Source organism: Elephas maximus, chromosome 8, assembly GCF_024166365.1.
Source record: "Elephas maximus indicus isolate mEleMax1 chromosome 8, mEleMax1 primary haplotype, whole genome shotgun sequence".
NCBI lineage: Eukaryota > Metazoa > Chordata > Mammalia > Proboscidea > Elephantidae > Elephas > Elephas maximus.
The window spans coordinates 79,765,126-79,780,967 of NC_064826.1; the positions used below are offsets into that span (position 1 = coordinate 79,765,126).

The 15,842-nt window shown below is 35.9% G+C and overlaps 1 protein-coding gene across 1 annotated transcript in view; it reads left to right on the forward strand.

The window, feature by feature from the left end:
- The window catches only part of HDAC9 (histone deacetylase 9), a 1,063,574-nt gene that overhangs the window by 871,811 nt on the left and 175,921 nt on the right, over positions 1-15,842 (forward strand). The window contains exons 21-22 of the mRNA XM_049893259.1: positions 223-342; positions 656-753. Of these exons, the coding sequence (XP_049749216.1) occupies positions 223-342; positions 656-753 (218 nt within the window). The remainder of the gene's footprint in view (positions 1-222; positions 343-655; positions 754-15,842) is intronic.

Sequence of the window (15,842 nt, forward strand, 5' to 3'; positions counted from 1 at the left end):
TAAAAAATGAGTGCATTAAAGGGTAATTTGCCTGAAAGTTCAGGAAGTAAAGGGGGTGGTGTAGAAGAAGGCAGAAAGGGAGAAAGAAAAAGAGGGACATAGTGAGAAGACAAATTGAGAAGGAGGGTGGGGTAGAAAGACAGGGAACTAGAAATCAGAAAGGTTGTCTCCACATGGACTTATACATGACTATATTTGTCATCTGTTTTCTTTTCCCTGTAGGATGTTCACCATGGAAACGGTACACAGCAGGCCTTTTATGCTGACCCCAGCATCCTGTATATTTCACTCCATCGCTATGATGAAGGGAACTTTTTCCCTGGCAGTGGAGCCCCAAATGAGGTTCGGTTTATTTCTTTAGAGCCCCACTTTTATTTGCATCTTTCAGGTAATTGCATTGCATGATTACCCCTAATTTTCTTGTCCTTTGCTGGTGTTTTAAATTACACGAGATTACTGAACTGTCCCCTGGGACCAAGAACCAGTGCAGAACAAGTGCATAACCCAGAGCCCTGGTTGTCAGGCAAGGTTGGGCTGATTTGACATGTTGTTTGATGTTTCTTTCAAGAGCTCACATGTGTTTGTTTCCGTCTCTTCTTGCTTTCTTCCCTTTGCCCGCTTCTCTACCCATGGTGGTGTGTTTTCCTCTTCCCAGGTTGGAAGTGGCCTTGGAGAAGGATACAATATAAATATTGCCTGGACAGGTGGCCTCGATCCCCCCATGGGAGACATTGAGTACTTTGAAGCATTCAGGTTGGTAGTCCTCTTTCTCTCTGAAAGTGGCAAATTGGAAAACATGTACATTGAAGCCACGCCAAATCTAAAAGTGAAAGACAAATTTCTCACTAAGGAAAAGTAGCAAAAAAGAGCTGGTATATCATAGCTTCAAACAAATGTTTGATTTTGATGACTATTGCTGCATAGACACAAAAGAAATATGTGTAGAAAGAAAACAGGTCTATCAAGACCTAGTTTTAGTTACTCAGACATATTGGCCAATGGCCCTCACACACTCTGTACCTTCCTTCTTGGAAACATTTTATTATTAAATAGCTCTGGAAAATTCTGCCTGTATAACATATCACATGATTTACAGTGGACATCAGCCTACTAAATGCTCCAAGAAGTACTTCACTACCTATTTAACTATGTTGAACAGGCATTTTGCAAACATAGAATTCTTTTTGCACGTAGCACTCCTTTGCATTCTTAACTCTGAGGAGCTAACTCACTTTAAGGAACGTTGGCCCAGGCAATCTCATTTGATGGTAGAGTAAATGACTTTTGTATATTTTTCCTCTCTCACTAAAACATCAACTAATTAATTGGGTGTTTTCTGTTCTCTGCAAAACGTAGGCCATAAACGCAATGTATATTTTTATATATACACTGCATTCTGCTGTTTTGCTAAGCAAAGAACATTCAAAATTAATTTAAGCAAGAAATACAGCAAATTCAAAGCTTTCTTTTTTGGAGATGAAGTTTTTTTTTAAAGGACATTCCTTTTCAGAATTAAAAAAAAATAGTGCTAGGAAAGGCCTTTGTTTTAAAGAGTATCAGATTGTGTCAATATGCATCTCAGTTGCAAGGTTTTGGAAGGAGATTTTAACCTATTGGAAATGCATCATTTTTTGAATATTTTGTTTAATTGAAAGAAAAAGCAAATAACTACATGATAAGAAATTTTAGAAATATTCATAGTTTTAGAATTTACTATTTATACATTCCAAAGGGAAAAAAATCCGATTGCTAATGTGTTGTGCATAGTTAATTTTCTCATTGGATTGTCATTTTCATTTTTCATTAGAGACAAGGCCCTGGATCACTGGTATAAAATAGTTCTATTTTCAAAAAAATACATTTAGAAGAAATATATTTGACTTGGAATTCCTAGATACCAAAGATAATTCTACCCACATTCCAGATTTGTACTTTGGAAAAAAAAAAATACGTATACACATATGTATCTACAAGATTCATAGAAAAAAATAGCTGAAATAAGTTTATTTACTGTAAGGCTTGGGTTTCTATGAAGATATTTTGGAACAATTAGCAGTAAAACTTCAACCAAAAAAATTATATTAAGAAACCATAGGGTTTCAATTTTATGAGTTCAGTTTGCCTATATTTGAAAATTAACAGATTTTTTTTTAATTAACTGTTAAAGAAAACTCTAATGGGATAATAGACCTTAGCATTATGTCAGGTGTAAAATTTTGTGCTTTCCAAGTTAAGCAGGTAACTTGTATAACACACAAGTTAACTTTCTGACTCTACCATAGCAAAATGTTATATCCATTGATCTTCAATGACGAATTCTTGGATTTTTTTTGTAATGCTTTAATATTATTTGTAGTACTATAGCGTTACATAAAAATGGATCATGTAGGCACAGCAGGGAAGCACAGCTTTTTTTTTAAGAGACCCTTTTTTTTTCCTAAGAAACCCTTTTTTCACAACTATTTTCATTAAATACTGTAAAAACAGGTATCGAGTGCACCTACAGGTCATGATTTTGTGATTGAAGTGGTATGAATCAAGTGTTCATCAAAGTGGCTGAGTGTCCTCAAAAACTGTACCTTCTCTTTGCCTTGAATGTGGACTCCTTACATTAGCAAACTTTTCTAAACTTCCTAGTGCAGTCACCATACCACACCTACCATGTTTAGAAGAGGAGTGTCATTATTTCACTAGGCTGTAGAAATTTAATTGTGGCTTTAGCATTTGTAGTTATAAAAACACCAGATTTAAATGATAGTAATCCTGTTAATTTTGAATTATACCATGTTTGCTATTCAACACGTATGGCTCAAAGAAGTACTTGTGAATTTGTTATGGACAAATGAAGTCAGTCAGCCATTCATTCAAAAAACATTTATTGAGCACTTATTATATGCCAGGCACTTGGAATTCAAAGCTGTCTTTGCTCTCAGGGGTGATAATAGAAGTGATGATTAATGTTCTAGAGAACAAATGTGCTTTGAGATCAAGAAAGGCTTCACCAAGTGCTGTTCAACCTGTGCTTTCAAGGATGAGCAGGATTTTTCATGGGAAAAAAGGAATTGAAGTATGGGAAAAATCATTCTAGGTAGAAGAAATAGCCTGAAAAAAGCATGGAGTCATGAAACAATTTTGCTCTGTTAGCACAAGGGCATGAATGTGGATCATACTTCACAAAATTTTTGCAGGCAAATAACTGTCCATGTAAACATAGAAGTGCCTCTGTATGTTGGGGCTTTAATGAGCTAGCCTTTCAAATAATTTCTGATATAGTAATATTTTAGAAGAATATCTTCCTTAATATAGCCTTTGTTCTCCAATGTCGACATGAATAGATCTTTTTGGTATCTGCGTGTGGGTGTAGGAAATGGAGAAGGGGGAAAAAGTGAAGCTGTCTTCTCGTTTTTTTTTTTTTTTTTTCTTAATTTTTCATTGTTTCTGAACTGTAATAAGTATTTTTGAAGGGAAAGTCTCTCTCTGAAGGTATAAATATAGTGGCATATAAGCATGGCTACTTATTTTACCAGTGAAAATTTGTCCTACGTGCTGCCCTTCTGGCTTTTATTAGGTGGTTTTTTCCTGTGGCAGAAAAAAAACCATAGGCAATGAAAATACTTTTTAAGTTTGTTGTAAGATTACCATAAACTTTGAAAATACAATGTTGTTGATGTTGTTAGGTGCCATCGACTAGGTTTTGACTCACAGTGACTCATAGCAGTTCCGACTCATGTACGGCAGAACTAAACACTGCCCTGTCCTGCGCCATCCTCACAATTGTTGATAGGCTTGAGTCCATTGTTGCAGCCACTATGTCAATCCATCTCACGGACTGTCTTCCTCTTTTTCACTGACCTTCTACTTTACCAAGCATGATGTCCTTCTCCAGGGACTGGTTCTTCCTGATAACATGTCCAAAGTACATGAGATGAAGTCTTGCCATTCTTACTTCTAAGAAGCATTCTGGCTGTACTTCTTCCAAGACAGATTTGTTCATTCTTCTGGCAGTCCATGGACATTCAGTATTCTTCGCCAACACCATAATTCAAAGGCATAAATTCTTCTTAGGTCTTCTTTATTCATTATTCAGCTTTCTCATGCATATGAGGCTGTTGAAAACACCATGGCTTGGGTCGGGTGCATCATTGCCCTTAAAGTGACATATTTGCTTTTCAATATTTTAAAGAGATCTTTTGCAGCGGATTTGCCCAAAGCAATACATCTTTTGATTTCTTGACTGCTGCTTCCGTGGGTGTTGATTGTGGATCCAAGTAAAATGAAATCCTTGACAACCACAATCATTTCTCTGTTTATCATGATGTTGCTTATTGGTCCAGTTGTGAGGATTTTTGTTTTCTTTATGTTGAGGTGTAATCCATACTGAAAGCTGTGGTCTTTGACCTTCATCAATAAGTGCTTCAAGTCCTCTTCATTTTCTGCAAGCAAAGTTGTGTCATCTGCGTATTGCAGGTTGTTAATGAGTCTTTCTCCAATCCTGATGCCATGTTTTTCTTTATATAGTTCAGCTTCTTGGATTATTTGCTCAGCATACAGATTGAATAAGTATGGTGAAAGGATACAACTCTGACGCACACCTTTCTTGACTTTAAAACATGCAGTACCCCCTTGTTCTACTTGAACGACTGCCTCTTGGTCTAAGTACAGGTTCCTCATGAGTATGATTAGGTGTTCTGAAATTCCCATTCTTTGCATTGTTATCCATAATGCTTTTGTCAGATGCTTTTGCATAATCAATAAAACACAGGCAAACATCTTTCTGGTATTCTCAGCCAGGATCTTTCTCATATCAGCAGTGATATCCCTTGTTCCATGTTCTCTTCTCAATCTGGCATAAATTTCTGGCAGTATTTTGTCGATGTAATGTTGCAACCACTTTACTTGTGTGTGATATTTATGATATTGTTAATTTCCTCATTCTCTTGGATCACCTTTCTTTAAAATGGGCACAAATATATTTCAGATGACTGGTTATTTTTCCACACAAGTATCATTTATCACTGAAATAATTTTAGAGTACACTTTAGATTTTTTGCCAGTTTTTTCTGTATTCTATAATATCAAATATCTTTATGTTCACCTAAAATATATTTCCAAGATTATCTTTTTTAAAAATAATTATAGCTATTTTTATTAAGCTCTTGGGTGCCAGCTCCTAGGTCAATAACTTTACAGACATTATGTTAATTCTTAAGTAGTTTGTGTAAGTCACAGAATTACTAATGGAAGGCCCTTGATTTGAACTCAGCCCATGGCTCCTAAATCTATGCTATTCAGTCACTCCACACTGACAATCTATTCTACTGCTTATAACTTAAAGTCTAAGGTGTGGTAGGGCACAGTGAACATTTACTGAAATGTAAGGCCTTCACCCTCTGATTTAACTTTCAAATGCATATTGCGTAATATGGCAAAAAAGAGCTACTCTGTAATATTTGCTGAATGAGTGAATGAATGACTGAATGAATGAACAGGAGAAGAGAGAGGAAATGATGTCGACTAGGATAGGAGCATTGAAAGTCCCTTGTATTAAGTGGGCCTAGCAAAAGTCTGAGGGAATTACTTGAAACCTGTCACTTGGCCCTTCCAGGTGTATGCTTTATAAAGAACTCTGGACACCCATTCACTTGGTTATAAGAATATCAGACATCTCTTCATTCAACAGATGTTTTGCAGAATGTTTCTACTCAGTCTTACTTCCAATCATTTTAAAAGATTGTTCCCATTGGTTCTATGTTCACCGTGGTCCCTGGGTGAGCACTGGACACACTGTATTTTTGTAAAGACTACTTTTTGAAAAGCATCCTGCAAATGCTAAAGATGATAATTTATATAAGACCATTTAAATGGTTGTTTATACTGAACAAGAGATAATGGGAATCTCATGCTTCTAATTAAATCTAATGACAAAAATATCTCTGAGTGTTGAAAAAGAATGAGTATCAGTTTCTAACTTTGGAGTAAGATATTAGTAGCCCCTGAAATTATGCCCGCTTGACTGAATAAATAAGTGAATGAATGACAATCTCTGTGTGACCTTTTAATTTCAAAAAAGAAGTACAAGCCCCTTAAATTCGGAAGGTTTTGATGAAGTAATAAATGACCCATTTGGCATACACCAAGGACTAGCTAAAAGAGTGGCATTGAACTTTTCATCTGGGTTCTTTAGATGCAAATAGCACTACCACTGCTTGGTGTCACTGAGTGAACTCTAACTCACAACGACCCCCGTGTGTGTCAGAGGAAGACCATGCTCCACAGGGTTTTCTGTGGCTCATTTGTCAGAAGCAGATCATCAGACCTTTATTCTGACTCAAACCACCAACCTTTCCGTTAGCAGCCAAGTATGTTAACCGTTTACACCACCCAGGGTTCTGATTTAAAAACTTACAATTAACCAAGCCAGTCTTTAACTAGCTTGATAAATATTTGTTAATGATGAAGTTTTCCAAAGCACACAAAATCGGTAAATATCAGCTCATTGCAGATATTCATCTTAGGGGAATACTCTGAGCAAGGATGATTTTATTTATGAGGTTGTCAGCGTGCCATCAAATAAAGGGATTTGAATGAGTTGCTTGATCTAGGAAATAAATATTTAAGGGAATTTTTTTGGTAATCTACCAATTTTTTTCTTTTCCTTTGCTTATGAACTATATTTAATCAAAATGATTTGTGTTTTCAGATGTATCCTTTGCTAAAATACTTTGGTCATATAACCAACTAGAAATTTTTTACTTCGTGTTTTTGCTACATAGTCAAAGTAGTTGAACCAGTTGAGGACATAAAAAAAGCCTGTGTCTCTTTTTCCTGTCTTTGGTTCATACCTATTTGTTTTAATGACATAAGCAAATCTAAATTCCATTAACACCAATCTATGATTTGGAAATCTAACCAAGTAGCATATAGAGTCTTAGTTCATGAGTCAAACTGTTAACTTCATCCCTGATGCAGGGCCTTTAAAATAGGAAACATAGATTTCTATGATTCCAACACTGCTGTGACAACAACAAAAAATATATATTTAGTTTGAGCGCAAAACATAATAGAGTCTTTTATTGTCATATTTGTAAAACAAACGCGTTTTCAGACAAGTAGCCGATAACATCAGCCCAGAGTTTTTTACAGTGGTTGGGTTTACTATGGAATGATGATAGAGCATTTTGGGCAGGAAACATATAAATAGGTACAATATTTTATTTTATTTTAACAATTATTTTATTGTTATTTATCAAGTATGCCATCTTTATTCTAATAAATGTCAGAGGACAATCTACATAGACTGAAAAAAAAGTTGCTAATTTCTAAGAAATGCTTTGGAACTATAGTGAATATTTAGCTTCTCTCATTTTATTGGTAAAGATAACTAAGATAATATTTTTATGGTTATAGTGTTTAGTTTTTACCATATTTTAATGTAATATGCTAAGAAAATGGAAAATAATACCTTTGTAAAACAATAAAATAGGAGAATCATAATAATATAGTCATATAGAACATTTACTGGAGACTTCATTTTTTGCTAACTGCTCATTTTTTTAATCTTTACAACAAGTTCTTGAGCTAAGTGCTCTCATTTTTGAGATGAGGGTACCAAGCATTTTGAGTTTCAGCAAGTTGCCTCATGTCACAGACCTGGTAATTGGTGAGCAGGGACTCTGTGACATCAAGTGGAAACAGAGCTCCTTTGCCCTCAAATTATAAGCTGTAGTTCCTTTGTCAAGAGTAGAAGATGACAAAGTGATAAACTAGTGCGAATGTCTTTGAAAGGACATTTCAGCCTATACAACATTTGGTTGGGACATCTAAATTTGTAACGCTATTTTAAAAATTGAAAAATAGCCCTTAGATTTTCATTACCCTTGTATTCTATAACGGAGGCCCTGGGTGGTGCAGAGGGTTTATCACTTGGCTGCTAACCAAAAGGTTGGGGGTTTGAGCCCACCAAGAACCACTTCAGAAGCAAAGCCTGGCAATCTGATCCCCAAAAGTGACAGCCATGAAAACTCTATAGAGCTCAGTTCTACTGTGCAACACATGGGGTCACCATGAGTCAGAATCAACTCGAAGGCAACTGTCTTGGTTTGGGTATCATATAATATCTCCAAACCACTTCTCCTTGTACCTTCCTGTCATCTCACATACTAAGAGAACCAATCATTTTAAACTCCTGTAATTTTTCTCTCTTTTGATAAACAATTTACAATAAGAAATATATTTTTTGCTTCTTTGTAAAAAGATGTCTTTTCTTCTTATATATACATTTAGATTTTCTGAAGGAAGATGAAATCAAATTTGAGAAACCCCAAATTAAATTTTAATAGAACATGCAGTGATAAATGAACTTTTAGATCCAACTTTGAAATAAATAATTATTTGTTGTCATCTAAAAATCATACCTAATTGTGTAAAATGATTTTGGGTATTATTTTGTCTATAAGAGCTGTAGTTGATGCTTCCTAGTCTTGCAATGGTTTCACAATTGTTAGTGACAACCAAATATATTATGGTCATGATATTATGTATTTTCCCAAGGATGTCCAAGACATTTTGGGAAAGAGGGTGGAATTCCTTGAAACAATTTACCAATATGAAATACTGTACATATCAAATTGGCCCTACTACCATCTTTCCCAGACCGTTTATCATAGCTCACAAATCAAGCCCACATTTTCTCTTTCTGAAAGAGTTGGCTAATAAAGAAGAGGTGGGCTTCAAATACAAACTTGTCAATCAATCTTGGGAACAAAGCAGTAATGATTTTCATCCACTAATATCTTATTTCAATGAAGAACACTACCTATGAATTTAATGCTGCTTAATCTACAGTTTTATTCATTGTTCAGATTCTGTTCTCTCTACTTCAGCATGTTCAGATGTTTCAAGGAGTTTTATCGGAACAGGTCACAAGAAAAAGATCCATAAGAATAAATTTTAGAAAGCTGTCAACCCTATCTGCTCTTTAGTTTCAGGAATAAGCATAGTTTAAGAACTTTTTTTTTCTCTCTCTCTCATCTGTGCAACATATTGTACCAATTTTCATCAAAAAAATTACAATTTCTATAGGTGTGTGTCTCTAGATACCCTTAGAATTTCTGCTCTTTGACCCTGGGAGTAAATTGATCTTATGCACACCTGTCTTCCTCGGGAAACTTGCAAACTTCATTTTTGAGCTGAGCATCAAAGAGATATGATATTATTAGACAGTGTATAGCTTGGGTAAAAAGGCCAGGAAATATTTTGAACTGCTTTAAGTTGGAAAAAGTGAATGATATTATCTGCAACGAAGAATAATCAGCTATTTAAAATAGATCAAAAGCAATAATATTTTTTTATTATTTTAGAAGATCAGATCAACTGTAAAAAAAATTTAAGGCAACATTTTTTTCTTCCTGCCTTAGAACAGTTCTGTGGCCAAAAATCTCTAAGAATTTACTGTAGCAGGTATACAGTTCTCCAAATAATAAGAGTGGCTGTGTTTAATTAGCTCTTTTCCCTAGCAGTTCTCCAAGAAAAAAGGCAATTTGTATGCCTAGAAATGATTTGTTTTTATGTTCTAGATGAAATACTGGATTATAAAATCCTTGCCTTATCCAAAATCTTCCCAACATATGTGTGATACTCAAAGATATCAGAATATGAAATCTTTCCACAAAACACTATTGTGACGCTTTCGAGGCCACAGATAGCAGACCTTTCGGAATGTCAGGCAGCTCAGATCAGTTCATCTACTTAAATCATCTCATTTCATCTAATAATAGTGGAGCCATTGTAATTATTATATGGATAGCCAGAATGGGAAATAAATGTAATGAAAAAGTTATGGAGATACACTTCTTTCACAGTATTAGTAAATATTTTAAATTATGCTTAATTTTCTGGCAAGATAAAACACTGATCAAAATAAAAGTCACCTCTACTTCATTTAAGCTCTCTCGGCTATTTATTAACCGAATGTCAATGCCTTTGAGTATTAGAGTGGCAATGTTTTTTTGAAACCAAGTAACTCCTCTCCCTTTCCGTGATTTTACACCAAAACTTTATTATAACTAGATTTATTGAGATGACAATGTGAAAAAAAAGAGAAAATTTTTGTTTTAACATACCATAAAAATAAACTTGTAGTCCCTTTTTGGAGAACTGGGTAAGTGTAATGGTTTCCTAATAGGAATTTACTTGTTGACTTTCTCCAGTGGAAGAATTGTCCTTTTGGAAGTTCTGTTCAACAGAAAGTCTGTTCAGCTATTACTTCTGAGGTGGAGGACTGAAGTTAACAGTATTTTCTTGTGAACAGGACTTTAAGAAAGATGTTCAAGTCTTTGCATGATATCAGACATCTGGATGATAAACTCAGTTTTCCATTTTTCATCCAAATGTTTTGATGGCATGTAGATGAAACTTGTAAATGAACATCTGTTCTCATTTATGGAGACGTTTAAACTCCTCTGGCAGTCTTCTGGAAGGGTGAGGACTTGTCCTCATATCTGTTACAAATCTGCCCATCTTTTGTGGGCACCGCAGTACGGGGTATTGGTTTCTAAACATATTCTGTTCCAAAGAGTAGCGCTGCTGTTGTAAACCTTATGGAGGACAGCGAGCTTATGAACTTTGTACAGATACTTTTTATGGAAAAGGCCTAGAAAATAACATTCTTGCCATTACAGTTCATGTTTCACAATTTAAAAAGTGGGTGGGAGAAGAGGAGATATAGATGATTCAGTCAATTTTCATGTTCTGCAGAATTTTAAATCTATCTTCATCTCACTGTGAGAATATTTAGCACCCTAAAACAACTGTAGAAAAGGCTATTAAGAAAGTACCACCTACATATTGTTGATCTTTCTTGTTAGAGATACATATTGTTGCACTTCAGAACGAAATGTGGTTCCATCCACGATACATATTTCAGTTCGTTTGTAACGTCTTGAAATTAAAACAATGCTGGAATTACTGAAATGGACTGAATATCAGAAATAAATGAACATTTTTATTGTAACAGCAGACAAAAAACCCATTGCCTTTGAGTCAATTCCAACTCATAGTGACATTCTAGGGGCGAAGTAGAACTGCCCTCGTAGGGTTTCCAAGGAGTAGCTGGTGGATTTGAACCGCTGACCTTTTGGTTAGCAGCTATAGCTCTTAACACTGTGCCACCCGGCTTCCTAACTCTAGACAAGAGGCAAGGAAAAAAAGAGGAGTTTACTTGGAACTCAAAGCAAGAATAGAGTAGATTTGCAATTTGAAAGTTTTATAGCTTAAAGAGGGCTTGGCCTCTCAATTCCTCTTGGTCTTTAGTCTCAGAAAAAGTCTCTTAGACGTTAGAACCGCTACATCAGGCCTCTGACTTAGCTTTACGGACCCAATTCCTCTACCTTGCACAGGTGGCTGACACTATTAAGTACCTTTTATGTTCCAGAATTTCCAAACTGAAAATATCATTGCATAGATTATTCAATGATACATTACTTTTCAGTAAATAGAATTACACTAAGTATCACAGCCTGTGAAAAAGGTGGGGACAGAAATAATAGAACACGGTGTGTGGCATAGTTTACAGATTCAGTTTAAATTATCTGATTCAATTATAAACTCTTCAGAAAGCTTAAATCTGCCAAAAGTTTGTTAATATTTTGAGAATGTGACAATTGATTTAAAAAAAAAAATCAAATGATTACGTGTAGAATCCAAATGAAAAATATTGAATTAATTAAAGAAGGATCACTTACCTACTAACTTACTAGTGACAGTTTCTTTTTTTCAAGTTAATGAGTTAACGTTTCATCCATGTGTCCTCTGAAATAATAATGATATATACTATATTTGATATAATTCTCTAATCATGCTTTTGAAGAAATTTGAATGTAAAGAAACCATCTCATTGTCAGGATCGAGCATACAGTCCTGCACCAAGTCCGAAGGGCTTCTATGGCCCAATTTAAAATTTTGTCATTTTATAATAACTTCGGAGACATGTATTGTTCCCTGTAAAATACACACATGTTCTCCTTTGGAAAGGCTCCAGACTGTAACTGAACCACGAGGTTGCCCCCTGGTGCTTTATGTATTGTTTAATTGTTTGCCTTTGGTGGATGTTTTTATTAAAAGCCTATTATTTAGGATATGACCAAAGTGTCATTTTAAGAACAGCAGAAGCAGGGCTGTTCAATCCCATAGCTCTTTTTCATAGGTGTGTTAGTGAACACTGGATACAGCTAATGAGACTGCAGACATTTTTCCTTGTAATACTTCAAAAGAACAACAACAACAAAACAAAACCCCGGGTTTTTATTTTCCTCCAATAAAACATAACTGGATTGGCTAGAAGTGCTGTGTGAGTCTGTGTGGACGAGCCCAGGGCGTGTGGGAGGAGAGGTATCTGTGTGTGTCCATACGGTCTGTCTGTGTTTTGGTACAGGAAGTTTGTCTGGAGTTACATGCACGTCAGTACACATAGTCATATCAAGCCTGACAGCATGGGAGACAGGGAAGTCCGTGTGTTAGAAGCGTAGTGGTGGGCTTTCTGGAGTGTTTACCAAGCCTGTGTGTTCTTTAGTATATATCGAACTACAGAGAAAGTTCTTAATACCCACCCCATCCCATTTTACAATCCAATTGCAAGAGGATTGCAAGCTCAGACCATCCTGAATGAATATAAGTTAGGTTTGGGAAAAGTTTTTAATTCAGTTATTCTCGTTCTACAAATTTTTCTCCTTCCTGAATCTTTTTTCTTTTCTGAACTGGCATTATATCACTCACTGCACTCTCAGAAGTTGGCCCTGGAAAGAATTCACAGTGTTCACTAACAGGTCCTTGCCACAAAGAGCAACCAAGAGCTGGATCAGTTGTCTTCTCAAACTAGCCTTTGCAACTGTGACCCGCCCTCAGGCAAAAAAAAAACTTAAAGGCAATATACCTTGATACAATTTCTAGGACTTAAATGATCTCATTAAACTCCCCACTCTAGATATCATGTTGACATTTGAGGAAATATGATTATTGACAAAATGTAAGCCTGTTATACACTATATCACTTCAAAAGGAGAAAGGCCATTAGGACATAATTACATCAGAAACAGTATACACATTTGGCTGGTTTATAAACTGTCACTTTCAGAAATATGAAGACGTATAAAAGTTTCCAAAGGTTCCATTATGACCCTATTTCCAACAGTATTCTCTGACAAACTAAATAAATTACTGCATGCATTGGACCTTTGAGGCTTGGGGCAAAGAATGGAAAAATTATTTACAAAAGCTTGAAAATATTTAATCACTGGAGGCAGGGGGGCAACGGTGTTTTAATTAGCAGGTCCTCGGGCCATTGGCTGACTGGAGGCCTTCTCAAACAACCACACAAATGCACTGAATAGCTGTTTGCCAGCCTTAGGGTCAGGCCTGAGATGAAACAGATAAGATAATTGGCTCTAATGAAATCCAGAAGGCCTTGGCTTTCTTGTTTGAGCTTGGATTTGAAAAGTGCGTGTGGAAGTGAGGCTTAATTCAAACCAGAACTGAGCTAGGGCCCATTTCTCAGTGACTTTGATATTGTTTGAAGTTCTAAAAGTGTTCGCCACACCACTAGCCTGCTGGGCTGGGCCTCCCTGGTACCCTTAATTACTAAGCTTTATTGCTGACTTTACTGCACAGGAAAGGGGCCATTATATGTTCCATCAACATCAGCTCTTCTCAGATTGGAGGAAAGGGCAGGGTTAAAGGCCACTGTAGGAAGGCAAAAACTTCACTTTGAGGTAGTCAGATCATTTACCAGTGTTGAATTTCACCGTTATGTGCATACATTCCTTACAATACAGAAGCCCAATTTCCATTTTTTAAACAAGTGATTACTTTTCAAAACATTTTTGTTTGTGCCTTTTTTTTTTTTTTGCAAAGAGAACATTTACTTTTAGGGGCTACAATGATTGCACTTGATATATTGAAGAAAAAAAAAAATGCCTCCCAATTAATCATCACACCAGAAAGGTCTGGTTGGATTCTATAATAAGGAGGATTATTATTTACCCCTTTGAAGTGGAAATAAGTGAGGAACCCTCCTGTGGTGTGAGAGTTGTCCTGACACCCTGAGGAGTAAAGACCCCTCTGGAGACTCTACAAAATTAAATCCCAGCTTCTAGAGCAAAGAGGTAACACAAAAGTGCTTCTAATTCAGTGCTAAGCCAAGAAGAAAACAGAGGAAGTTTCATTCTTAGGGGTCAGTCATGGTGTCACCAAAGATTCCATCCTCCATGAGTTCACTGCTCCTTCTCTCTTGGTCCAATTGGTCAAGATGGATTATGCTTCTGTGGGAATTAATAATTATTCAACTCTTAGCCTTCTCAGACGAGGAGATCTGGTCATGCTATGAAAGCCAAGGAACATGAAGTCCAGGCCTATTTCCTGCCCTATTAATCACCTTTTGGGTAGAAAAGTCATGAGTGATACCATGAAATGTGGCTCATTATGAAAAAAAAGTTGATCAATTTTGCATTATTTAAGTAAACTTGACATTAATGTGTTTCAATTTCATGCATGATCCTGGTGACCCCTCATTTGGTATTCCTTTGTGAGGGTTCTCATGCATAGACTTGACTGGGCACTAGTGCTCCACCAGAATGTTGTGTTTTGGGCCTAAGGAACCATATCGAGAACCCAGAGAATTCAGTTTCAGAAAGACAATCGAACTTCTATACTTTTACCTCCCCTAAGAGAAATAAGGAAGCCCTTGACAGATTTTTGGAGTTCCTGGGTACCACAGAGAGTTAAGCACTCAGCTACTAACTGAATGGTTGGCAGTTTGAATCCACCCAGAGGCACCTCAGAAGAAAGGCCTGGCAGTCTGCTTCTGAAAGATCATAGCCATTGAAAACCTTGTACAGCAGTTCTGCTCTGAAACACATAACTCAACAGCAACTGGTTGTGTTTGGTTTTGGTTTTGACAGATTTTTGCCATGATGTCACCTCAGACTAGAGAAGAAGCATTGAATACTCAGTTCATTCAAAATATATTTATTTCCATTAAGCACAAAAAAATTCTTGGGAGACCAAACAACCCAATAATGGTTCTAAATTTGAGGTACCAAAAAATAAAAAAGTATTTGCCAAACTACATCTTGCTAAATGCTAGATATAAAAAAAAAAAAAAAGATATAGGAGATATTAATAACTGTTTCTCAAGAAAAAAAAATATTTTGTGGTGAAAAATCTCTTGAAGATATATAATTTGCAAAAGCTATTAAAGACTTTGAGAAATCCAGCAGCAAGGAAATCTATTTTATTATTTAACTCATTTCCGAAAACTATCTGAACATGGAACTCTCCCTTTTACTCGGCTTTTTTTCTCCCAAAATACGTATTGGTACCATGGGAAATGAGCAGTTACAGAACCCAGTTTGAAAAATCCTTTTATATAGAGAGAAAATTTGGTGGGCATTTTAAACCATTCACCATTAATTGAACAAGCCTTAATCGAATACCTGCAGGATAGTGATGACACAATAGTAAATGAACTACATCTGTCCTTGAGCTTCTCACAATCAAGCTAAGCAAAAATAAAACAAATGCAATGTATATCATACATTATGATAATATTGTACTATCACATAAACTGAACCCTTAGGTGAACTCTGTTCTGCAGATTCTTCTCCATTCCTCACTGTTTGAATCTGGGTAGTTCTTAGATAACACACCATCATAAAGACAAAGAAAGAAAGGAGGAGAAACACAGTTGACAAGAGATGGGGAAAAGGGAAAAGAGGGTCAATTTCCTTTGATATCGCTATTAAATAACCCAGTGAATTTTCTTAGGATAAAGTTACTGCCATTCAAAATTA